The sequence below is a fragment of the Aspergillus sclerotioniger genome, assembly GCF_003184525.1.
Source record: "Aspergillus sclerotioniger CBS 115572 chromosome Unknown BO94scaffold_46, whole genome shotgun sequence".
Classification (NCBI taxonomy): Eukaryota; Fungi; Ascomycota; class Eurotiomycetes; order Eurotiales; family Aspergillaceae; genus Aspergillus; species Aspergillus sclerotioniger.
Genome location: NW_020291036.1, coordinates 96,272 through 108,273, shown reverse-complemented (window position 1 = coordinate 108,273; position 12,002 = coordinate 96,272). Strand labels below are relative to the sequence as shown.

At 52.8% G+C, this 12,002-nt stretch overlaps 3 protein-coding genes across 3 annotated transcripts; 1 reads left to right on the top strand and 2 right to left on the bottom strand.

The window, feature by feature from the left end:
- The first annotated feature begins 1,278 nt into the window (after window positions 1–1,278).
- On the top strand, window positions 1,279–2,627 carry BO94DRAFT_305553 (NmrA/HSCARG family protein). Its single transcript, XM_025606780.1, has one exon. It carries the CDS (start codon window positions 1,565–1,567, stop codon window positions 2,495–2,497), a length of 933 nt encoding a protein of 310 aa, XP_025462043.1. The 5' UTR covers window positions 1,279–1,564; the 3' UTR covers window positions 2,498–2,627.
- Window positions 2,628–2,809: 182 nt separating this feature from the next.
- BO94DRAFT_611800 (S-adenosyl-L-methionine-dependent methyltransferase) lies at window positions 2,810–4,517 on the bottom strand (the record flags this gene model as incomplete). The annotated part of the gene is made up of 5 exons (XM_025616651.1): window positions 2,810–2,984; window positions 3,069–3,234; window positions 3,315–3,432; window positions 3,582–3,980; window positions 4,278–4,517. 5 exons carry the CDS (start codon window positions 4,515–4,517, stop codon window positions 2,810–2,812), a joined length of 1,098 nt encoding a protein of 365 aa, XP_025462042.1.
- Window positions 4,518–4,929: 412 nt separating this feature from the next.
- On the bottom strand, window positions 4,930–11,595 carry BO94DRAFT_611793 (ketoacyl-synt-domain-containing protein; the record flags this gene model as incomplete). Its single annotated transcript, XM_025616650.1, has 7 exons — window positions 4,930–6,489; window positions 6,533–7,297; window positions 7,341–9,583; window positions 9,631–9,824; window positions 9,867–10,868; window positions 10,911–11,204; window positions 11,248–11,595. Coding segments are annotated over 7 exons (6,406 nt in total), but the record flags the coding sequence as incomplete, so codon positions are not given.
- Window positions 11,596–12,002: the final 407 nt, after the last annotated feature.

Sequence of the window (12,002 nt, the reverse complement as noted above, 5' to 3'; positions counted from 1 at the left end):
CAATGCCGATGGTTGACTGAGAAATAGTTTGCTGGAGTTCTAGCCCAAAGCTATGAACTGAGGTACGTAATCTGTCTTTTGGCCTTGGGTTCTTCACAATGCCAATGACAGACTTGCGGCAGCCTAATCAAATGAGCACTGATGACGCAGACTTCTCTCACTAGTAGGGCATTTGGATGCGTAACACTTATTCATCCTCAGAGCTTAATGGTCATAGTGAATTCTGCTCAAGACAGCAATATAGTACTCAGCCATAGAGCTCTAATTTACTACGATTCATGCAAGTTCGGGTAATCGAGCTATACTCTAAGGCATTTGGTGGTAGGTTACTTCGAAAGAATCCGCGGGATCTTCATAGAAGATAACACTCGCCCAGACGAAGGCTTCCGACTAAAACTGCTGTGGCATCCGATGAGGGACCAGCTTTCATCATAGTCATCCTTTCATGGCAAGGATGGGCTTTGGGTGAATATATTAACTCGAGAGAACGATCACCTTGATATTCGACCGAATCCTTGTCAATCATCATGTAGCTCAACCCAGGCTGCCACCGGATGCCATGGATGGCGCACTGACCCTTTCATGTCCGGGGTTATGTCTGGCTCGAGCCAGATCGGTTCCAACGATGCTCATTCATAGCAATGGCCCGAGGGTGTGGGACATGCCACATTGGATGGACTGAAACTGACAGACTTAGGTTCTTCCACGTATGCCAGTGGATAATCTGATCCCTTCTCGAGCGGATGATGCTCGGTCTAGAAATCACTGGCCAGAGAGCTTTGATACGTGCGACTATACGAACTGGCAATGGTCGAGAGAATACCGTCGCATGAGTACTGGAGATCTATCGCTAATACGAGGGTCAAAACTAGGTGTGTGTCTTGTAACCTGTGCCTAAGGGCTATACAGCTATATCCAGAGCCATGGTTCGAACGAACCTTCCTCGTATTTACTACGAGCGAATACCTTTGAGCCGATAACAGGGATCTCATAATGGAACAGTCGAGTCAGTGGCGCGCCGACTGGGATTGACACGAACATGAGCTATCGCAGCCTTTGTTCGGTATTGATGGTCAGTCAGCTGCCAGACATGGTGGGATTCCCACTCCGAAATGTCAAGTTCATACCAGTAGGCCAAAACGATATACCGCTGGCGTCTGGAGAATAGACGGTTCGATATTTCTACCTGTTCCAACAAGAAATCTCACTCGTTTGCGCGTGGTATCAACTAAATTCGGCATCCGGGGAGGCAGGAGGTGTTACGAGGACAGCCGAGGCTTATGACCGCCCAGCACAGGTGAAACGAGGTCGGGCCAATCCGGCGCACTCGGGCTGGCATAAAGGAACCAGATGGGTTGGATATCCTCCATATCCTCCGAATTGAGAGTCGAGCCAAGATGACACCGATTTCCACTCCAACCACCATGCACCGGAGTTAAGCGCAAAGCCGGAATCCGTGTCGGCGTCCGTTCTTTGTTCCGCTCCCTCCTCCTCTTTGTGCCTACTTATTGCCGCTCATCTTTGCGTCACAACCTTGACCAAATCAAGTCTCCGCATCACCATAATGTCCAAGATTCTCGTTGTTGTAGGCGCGACAGGCCAGCAAGGCGGTTCCATTGTCGACACCGTCCTCGCCGACCCGGAACTAGGCCAGGAGTACACCATCCGAGGCACCACCCGCGATCCCTCCAGTTCCAGCGCAAAAGCACTGGCCGCCAAAGGTGTCGAAATTGTCTCCGCCGATTTCTCCGACCCGGAATCCCTCCAGCGCGCCTTTACCGGAGCCCACGTTGTCTTCGGAAACACGACCACCATTTACGATGGCCACACGTACGAGCACGAAGTCAACCACGGCCGCGCTCTGGTAGATGCTGCGGTCGCAGTGGGCGTCCCTTTCTATATCTACTCGTCCTTACCCAACATCTCCAAGAACTCCAACAGGGCACTCAAGTGGGGCGGCCATTTCGACGGCAAAGAAGAAGTCGAGCAATACATCCGCAGCCTACCCATCCGAAGCGCCTTTATCGCGCCCGGGTCATTCATGTCGAACTTCCACCAGACCATGACACCGCGTGCGATGGGCGATGGCACGTACGCGCTGGCCTCATTCGTGACGCCAGAAACGCAGTTGCCACTGATCAACACGGCAGGCGACACGGGTAAATGGGTGGCGGCCATTCTGGCCGATTTTGCCAAGTACGAAGGCAAGGTGTTGTGCTGTGCTACTGCACTGTATAGCTTTACGGAGATTGCCGAGACGATGAGCCGGGTGTCGGGCAAGACGGTGGTTTATCGCCAGCTGCCGGAGGAGATATGGCGGGGTTTCTTGCCACCACTCATGGTGGACTATATTGCGGATATGTTGAAGTCGTTCCAGGATTATGGGTATTATGGTGAGGGGACGGAGGAGAAGGTGCGGTGGTCGGCGGAGCAGGCAAGGGGAGAGTTGACTACCTTGGAGGGGTATTTGCAGGCACATTCATTGAGTCTGAAGTGATTGACTGGACTGCGGTACACGAGATGGGATGAGCTATCATGGCCCAACCCATACCAAGTGTAGGGATAACCTGAGAACAACCCTCCACTGCTCATTGAAATTCACTACAAGGATCGTCAATCACATCCCAAGTAATAAATCAACATTCCTTCCAGTCCAAATAAATATTATAAGAATTATCAACAATCGACCTAAGGTTTCAACCCCTCTCCACCATAAATCCCAGCCAGAATATACAATCCCATCCCTTATACCCATTCATCCACTAAAAGCCCTCCCTTCATCCCATCCATTCATCCAAACTGACCAACTTCAGACAAACCCAACCTCAATAATCGAATCCCAACTTCCCTCAGGCTTCGACACCCCCTTAATCCCCAACTTTCCCTTCCCATTGCCCCCATCCACTATCCCCACCACCCTCTCCCAATCCTCCCTACTCCTCTCTTGGGTCCCCAACATCTGAAACATAGTCACATCGACATTCCTATACAAATCAGCCTTATTCCACCCCTTCACCCACCCCCACCCCCCAACCCCAAAAGCAGGAAAAGAAAGAGGGAAAACTAACCGCATATACCTCTCCTGCACCCTCCCCACCACCCCGGGCTCAACCACCACCACCTCCACCAACAGAATCCTACTACTCCTCTTCATAACAGGCACAATCCCACCCAGAATCCTCGCCGCATGACCATCCGACCAATTATGACATACATGACGAAGTACATATACGTCTGCGGAGATGGGTTGCGGGTGAAGAAGTCGTGCGCCATGAAGGATACTCTGTTTTTGAGAGTGGGGGGGGGGGGGAGACCAGCGCGTCCGGAGTCAATGGTGTGGGCGTAGTCTTGCACCATGAAGGTAAGGTTCGGGTTGGTGTGGATTGTGGATTGGGCGAGGGCGATGCTGAGGGGGCCGGAGGAGCCGCCGACCTGTTTTTTATATTATTATCATTATTAGTATGGGTTATGTGTAAGAGTGAGGTGGGGTATGGGTGGATGTGATTAGAATGAACGAATGAAAGGAATGAGCATGTAGAGGAAAGGGAAATAAACGGTGAGGTTAGGTAGGGTATACTCACATCAACAACCACCGCCCCCTCGGGCAAACCCCCCCAATCCCAACCCCCCACCACATGCCCTAAATCATGTCCCCCGTCTCCATCCCCACCCACCGCCTTCATCGCCCCCAAGAACCTCCTCTGTCGTTCGGGATTCATCTCTAAAAACTCCCAAAAAGATTCCTTAACCCCAAATGCAACTCTAAATGCACTTTTTCCCTTCCCCATCCCTATCCCTTCACCCCCAGCTACCACATCCGCCAACTCCACCCCCGCCGGAAACACCTCTTCAAGATGATGTCCGAACCAATCATTCAACGCCTTATCTTTGAACAACAGAGCTGAAGAGGCAGTATGCGCGATATGGTTCGGGGATGGTTCGTGGAAGAGGCCGATTGTGGAGGATTGGCGGAGGAGGAGCTTTAGGGTATTTGGGGAGAGAGGGGGGGAGGTTAGGGTTGAGAAGGCTTGGTAGGAGATTCCGGTGGGAGTGGAGGGTTGCTTGGGTGGAGAGGTCAATTATCTGGTTTATTGGAGGGTTAGTGTGTTTGGGGTTCTTTGGTAATTGTGATTGTATCTGGTAGAGGGGAGTTGTGTGTTTTTGTACTCATTGGGGGGGAGGAGGGTGCTGAGATGGGTATATGGGAAAGCATGATGAAGTGTGTACAGAGATAGAATAGCCATATAGCACGGAAACAAAGGTAAAGGGTAACATACACTCCAACCAACCTCCCTCACCACGTGCGCCGGACCAAGTGCCAGATTCCGCAAGGTCTGGGTATCCTCAATCAGGGCCACCCGAGCAGCTTCAACACGGGGATCCTTCTCCGGGTTAGGAAAGTCAGGGGGTGCATCGATAGCGAATGAAGGAGGGGGTAGATTCTTCGATTGCAGATGCTCGTCGAGGAGCTTAGCATGCTCGGTAATGTGGGCTGCGATTTCGCTGAGAGTTGCCATGGTAGCTATAGATGAGACTTCAGAGAATAGAATACTGTTGAAAAGTGACCAACTGAATATCTGGTATTTAAGTCCCTCCTCACCGACTAACTCAGTGTAGACAAAGAAGATCAAAAAGGGGCGATAGCAGAGTTACACCACAACATTGGCAGTCTCGGCATCCGAATCAACTCCTCGCATTGGATCCCCCCTGGACTTCCCTGCAATTATTGCGGGATTATTGGTCAAGCCAATCAAGCATCCTGCGCCAATCCGGCTCCTGCTCATGCAGTCAGATCCGGAATTGGCGGGATAAAGAAGATAGGTTAGGGCTTTGCGTTGGGCAGCCGATGACGACGATACCTCGTCACCAGCAGGGATTAATGCAATTGTAGAGATAGAGCATGAGAAGTTATCTATTCGCTTTCACTATCTAGAGCAACGCACGACGTAAGAACTCTCCAAACGCATCCATATGTTTCCCCGGATCCATCATCGAGAAATGATTCACCTCGCTTAGCACCTCAATCTGTAGATTCTCCCGTCCCAGCAATGATGCCCACCCGTCTCCACTAAAGTCAGTCCGGTTCTCCAATAACCAGATCATTTCTCGCGGATCATCTGGTCGTCGTTCGGGCCGAGGAATGTTCGGATCCTTGCAGATGCCGTCACGCGCGTATATGATATGGGTCTGAATGGACGCCCCGAATGGCTGAATTTGATAGGCATCAAGCAACCGGATGAACGCGTTGAAATGAGGAATCAGCCAACTCGGTGGCTCCTTGCCGGTGGTTCCAAACAGCCCGATACTCTCGAAGAAGTCGTACATTCGCTTTGGGGGATTCTCCAGTCCAATAGGGTTGGGCGAGTCGATCAGGATCAGCTTGGCGGTGGTTTGACCGTCCTGCGCGAGTTGACGGGCGGCTTCGTAGGCACAGATTCCCCCGGCGGACCAACCGCCGACGTAGTATGGCCCGGTGAACTGGCGACGACGGATTTCCAGGATGTACTTGGTCGTGAGTTCTTCCAAAGAGACAGTCATTTGCTCTGGAGTTTTCATCCATGGGCAGTTGAGCCCGTAGGCAGCCGTGTCCTGGCCAAGCTTAGGAAGAGCAGCGTATGATGTGGCAGACCCTGAGCCGTCCGGGAAGAAGAAGAGAATCTTCTTCGCTGTCTTGGGTTTACCCCAGAGCAGGATCGAGGTAGCTTGCGGTCCGCTGTGTGGATCGAACGTGGGTTTAGAAGGGATACCACGCGGGGTCGGCTTCGGTTCCAGCCCTAATGCTTTGCCGACCTCTTCCAAGTTCTGGTTCTCCATGAGGATGTTGGACGGCAGGTCAACCTCCAGTGTCTCTGCCAGTGTCCCCACAATAGTCAAGGCAAGAAGCGAGTCCACTCCGATGTCTGCAAATGGGGTGGTCATCGTCACCTCGTTCAGTGGGACACCCGTTTCATCGGCGATGGTGGCCCGTAACACCTCCAGCACAGCAGTCTCGTGCTCATGCTCCGATGTTGCAATTGTCTCGTAACTGGACGTATCATCCGTGCTGCGCTCAGAAGAGACCGTTTGTTGGGAGGAATCACTCTCAACATCGCCAAAGAAGCCAAGAAGATCCTTAGGCGTAGGGTAATCCACGAAGAGGGAAGAGGGAACATCGGCACCCAATTCCTCCTGAATGCGACCGCAAATAGTCAATGACAGCAACGAGTCAATCCCGTAGTTGGCGAATTCTTCGTTCGGCCCCAAGTCTGATGGATCCACTCCTGCCTCCTTTGCAATAATGGCCATAACACGGGCAGCCATACCGCCGCTGGATGGGGCGGATGGACTGGATGGCTTGGGAGCTGGTCTGAGAGGTACTGGCTTGGGGATATCCCTTGAGTGGACAGGCGCTGTTGGTTGTGGCTTTGGAAGTTGCACAGCTTCCTTCCCAGCAGAGGAACCCTTTGCGGGCAGCAGCCGGTCAAGAAGGCGTCGAGGGACTCCTTGGAACTGTGACCGTTAGCTTGATTCCTTCTATCGGTATATGACGTACCCTAATCCCCTGGTATACAGCCACCACTGTCTCACCCTCGAAGATGTACGTATCCCCAACGTAGGTAGTCCCCGTCTCCAACTGCATTCGGTTATACACCTGATACTGCTTGCCTTTGGCAAACTTGACGGCACAGCGCATGCGCTCCCAGCCATGATTGATAAAGACCTGCTCTTTAGACGGCGTGGCATCGCTGGCATTCATGATAAACCCAGCAATATGTCCGAGACTGTCCACCCAGCATGGATTGAACACGAACCCGTTCTCATCGATCTGGAAGGAGATTCGGGCGGTCGCTTCGTGGTTATCACTATCAAGGACAACCTCCTGCATGCCCTGGTAGTTGGGCCCGTATTTCACGAGTGATGAGAATAGCTGGTATGCCAGACGTCGCTTGAGCTTGTGTGCATCGCCCTCCTCGGCACTGGCATTCAGGGCAGCGATCCGACTCTGAACCAAATGCGCATGGCGCTTCCATTCTGCCAGCCATGTCTGAGAATCCTTGGTAATTCGAACGACGAATGCGGCATGATCGGCCGTCTTTTCCCCGTCGCGATTGACGCTGTACAGCCGGAAGGAGATGACATTGCTATCCCAGTTGGCAGAGGCCTTGACGCGAAAGAGCTGCGAGTTCACGTCGGGTCGAGACACCAATGGGTTTTGCACCTGCATATCGGCAACATCCAACCCTGCCGCATCACTGTCCTTACCAATGGCTTGCATCATGTGCTTGGCAATTGTAAGGGCAATATCGGCGTAGAGAGACTGGACGGGTTAGCATATGCATACCACCTTGCAGAAAACTTACCGATGGCGACAACATGGCCCCATTGACAACGTGTCCTTCCAGAATCGGTGCCAGTCGTTGATCGTGGATATCAGACTCGGCCAAGAGAGTAGAGCTCTCCGGGCCATCTTCCTGTTCGAGGATCCTCTGGACAGACGGGGAGAGATATTGAGAGATACGGGTGGCTTCCGGATTTGACACAAACCCTTGCTGACCAGCAGGAACCAAGCCTTCACCTTTAAATAGACAGTGGTTATTCCGATACGGAATCCAGTAGTTCCTCAGATCCCAGGCATACCGTGGTAATCGGAGCACTTCACGAGGACCTTCGACTCCGCGGTGATACTCTATCCAATGAATGTCGATGCCATGGGTGTAAAGCACTTCTAAGCTCGAGGCCAGAATTGTCCATGGATCAGATCCTTTTCTCAAGGAAGCAGTGGTGATAGTTTGCGGCCCGAGGATGCCTTTGATCATGCCTGAGCAGGCAGGATGCGAGCCGATCTCCACCCACAGCGTCTTGTCGCTGATTAGTCCATCAGCCTGGGCTGCTCCAATGGCACCTTGGAAATGGACGGGTTCTCGACACGCATTGGTCAGGTACGACGCGTTTAGCAGATCGGCATCGCCAGTCAATACTACCTTTGCCAGCAGAGGCGAGATGTAGGGAATACAAGGAACCCGGTACTGGACACTTCCAGCAACCGTTCGGAAGTCACTCAAGATTGTGTCCACTTGAGCCGAATGAAAGGCATATGGGATATCAAGCCGAACGCAGTCGATGCCCTTGGTTATGAGTCGGTCCTTCAAGACCATCAACTCGTCCACCGGACCACTGACTACATTGTTGGCTGGCTGATTGAGGCAGGCCATGGCACACGACGTCCCGCGTAGCTCCGCCTGGATATTATCCGCATAGGTCTTGACTGCCAACATAGCATGCGTACGGGGTGTGGTCTTCTGAAACAGTAATCGAGCACGCGTGCCCACCAGGTAGATCACATTCGCCGCCGTAAGGACCCCGGCAGCAAACAGGGCAGGGTATTCGCCCAGACTGTGTCCGATGGTGGCGGCAGGAACCACCCCTAGTGACTTCCAGTAGGCGTAGAGTGCCATTTGAATACAAACTAGAGCCAAGTGGGTCATCATTGGGGGGGCTTCCTCGAGGTTGACCATTGTACCATCGATAAGAGGCATAAAACTCGGAAAGCCCATCTGTGTCGCCATGCCATCAAAGCGCATCACGTTCTCCCTGAACGATGGAACTGACTCGAAGAGCTTGTTGCCCATGCCAGTATAGAGAGTGCCCTGTCCGGTAAATACCATGACGATGTTGGGTAGCTTCCCCGGTGGCGGAACAGACCTGTGGCTCTCCAGGCCTGGCAGGATCTCCTGCATACGCTGGCGTATGGAATCGCTATCAGAGCCAGACACGATGACGCGGTAGCCGTGGTGAACGCGTCGTGCGGTGGTGGTATAAGAAAGGGAAGACATGGACACTGTCGGGTTCGCCACCAGATATGCCATCAGAGCATCGATATTCCCCCTGAGAGATTTGATCGTCTTGGCTGTCACTGTCACGAGGTGTCTAGAGCGAGGGTCCTGGCAAGGCTTGCTCGATGGGACCGGGGCATCTTCCAGCAGCATGGCCGTGTTGCCACCAGCTGCACTAAAGTTATTCAGAAATACCGTCCGTTTCCCTTGTGGCATCTGATCTCTATGCCACGGCGTGGGCTGGAAAGCAATATGCACGTTCCGCTGGGCCAAATCGGTGGGATAGGTATGGTTGATCCGGGTTTTTATCCCACAGTGCGGTGGGATCGTGTTATTCCGCATCATCAACAGCACCTTGATCAAGGATGACACTCCCGATGCGGATTCGGCATGGCCCATATTTGCCTTGGCTGTTCCGAGGAACAACGCGTTCTGCCTGCGTGGATTCGGAGCAAACACTGACAGAACCGACCTCATCTCGGTGCCATCTCCCGCCTGGGTTCCTGTGCCGTGCATCTCAACGTAGCCCACATCCAAAGGGTTGATGCCAGCGTAACGCATAATCCGGTTGAACACGGTCGCCTGGTCGCCTTCAAAGGGTCGCGTGATCGAGTCGGTCCGGCCGCAGTGGTTGGTATATGCGCCTCGGATGACACCGAAGATCGGGTCATTGTCTTCGACGGCATCCTCGAGGCGTTTGAGGATCACGGTGCCCACAGCATCCGAACGGCAGTAACCATCGGCCTCGTCGTCGAAAGCGTTGCAGTTTCCTATTTTATTAGCTTGGCTCAGTACTTCTGACTGTGGGGTGGGTTACCTTTGGCAGTCAAAAAGTGCCCTCGGTCCAAACCACAGAAGTTGTCAGGGTTGGTCAGGACATTCACTCCTCCAGCCAGGGCTGTGTCGCATTCACCGCGCCACAGGTAGGCACACGCCGTCTGAATTGCTGCGCAGCTGGACGAACATGCCGTGTCGATGCTCAAACTGGGTCCGCAGAACCGGAAGAAATAGCTGCCTTATCAGTAGAGTCCATCAGCGGCTGGGAATCCATACCTAATACGACCTGGAATGAATGCTCGATTGCCCCCGGGGATAAAGTAGGTGTCTACATTCTGTCCGCTGTTGACCTCGCGCCAGTCATCACTCGTCACCCCATAAAAGACTCCAATGCGGTCGCCCTGGGTCGATGGCGTCGCATTCGGCACCAGCCCTGCCATCTCCATTGCTTCATAGGCCGTGGTGATTGCCAGTCGCTGTGCAGGATCCGCATTCTCGGCCTCCCGGGGCGACATGTTAAAGAACCGGGCATCAAACACGCCCGGCTCCTTGATGAAGCAGCCATATTTCACCCGACTGGTATTCTTGGTCTTCCCAGTGGGATCATAGTGTGCCTTCCAGTCGAATCGATCTTCCGGAATGGTTCGATGAACATCCCGACCAGCCAGAAGCATCTCCCAGAATTCTTCATTGGATCCAGACTCGGGGAAACGGCCGGAGAATCCGATGATGGCAATGCTAGATTGCGAGAATTTGCCGGTTGGAGTTGAGGGTGATGGGGCAACCGATACATCTCCTATTGACGAGACCACGTGGGTTTTCAATGGCAAATCTCTCGTCAGGGCCGAACTGATGAGAGATCCACTGCGCGAGGAGACTTGGTATATTATGCATTCAGCAAATTGGTGCTCCCGTAGGTCTTGCGAAATCGATGCTGTGATACAGTCCCATTGCAACGGGTCACATAATGCCTCTTGAACCGCTCGATAGAACAGACTCCGCAGCTCAGCTGATGTGATGATTTCTCCTGAAGCAGCCGATACAATATTCGTTTGCTGTATATACTGCAGCAGCCGGGGATCATGAAAGTCACCCACTATCGACTCGGCATCAGCTTTTCGGAATAGATGCGGCGCATGATAGGGCAGCTCGATTGGCAGGAACGAGTGCTTCCACGAACAGGACGACAGAAACTCGTTCAGCAATCGCGGCGGACCACTGACAGATACACTCGTTCTACTGACAGAGCTAATGTATAGACGAGCCACAGGAGGCAGACTCTGCTTTCGTTAGCTTGGCCTGCGCTGTATTGGCATACACACCTGATCCAAGTTAAACTTTTCGATGGCACTCTCTGCTTCAGCCTCACTGGTTCCAAGAATCGCCGACCATGCTTTTTGCTTCCCATCGACGGAAGGTTCTAGATCATTTCGAAGAACCATTGACCTAAGAGCCGTCCGGAAAGCAACAATGACTGCTTCAACCGCAGCAGGAAGAAGCTCTGCAACAGTCTGAGAGGTCGCAATGGCCGCAACAGCAAACGCCCCGGTACATGCACCTACCAGATAGGTACTCTCTGGTACAGGGTATGCTCTTGCCCCTTGTCCAAAATGTCTACCTTATCAGCCACCTTCATTATCCGAGAAGATTAACTTACCTGATGAACTGGCCAAGCTGGGTCGCACAGAGCAGCGGAAACTTCAGCGCCGGAGCTGCAATGCAGTTCTCATGCTGGGCGAACAAGTCAATCAGCGTGGTAAAAAACGGAAACCATTCCTGCTGGTGCGATGGCAAATTCCCAACGTGCCGTCTCAGCTGAAAACCAACTCGATCAAAAAAGTCCGCTAGAACGGCGTTGTCCTTGACATGCAGCAAAGAATGCAATGTGGGCTCGAACGCAACCGTCTGGTCACCAAAGACGAATACCTCAGCGGGTGCCTCCATGATGTCGGAGGTATCGTTTGGTGTGCTCGAATCTTGCCTCGTCCTAAGGACCATATTCATGCAATGGGTAGATTTGTTCTGGCATCCCAGGAATGAGGATTGGCTCTGGTGTGAACTGCAATACCCATGGTCAACTGGAGTATTCATACTATCGAGATGATCTTGTCTGACACCCTTCCAGAGTGTTCCTACGAACACGAGGGAGCAGGCAAGGTCGGCCCCCGAACTCGCTGACAGTTGATCCGAATGATCTTCCAGATTCTTCCTCGGCATGCAAGGTCTCATCAAAGACAGGTTGATCCACTTGTGGCCTCGCGATACGCTTGGCTGATGTTCAGCTGGAGCGTGGCTGACGGTGCAGATACGGGTTATGCCCGGAGGGTTCCCCGGAGGTGATATCAGCTGTACCCTCTTCATTTAAGTCGCCATGAATAGGAGCGTGGGAGGTCATGCCCGAGATGTGGTACA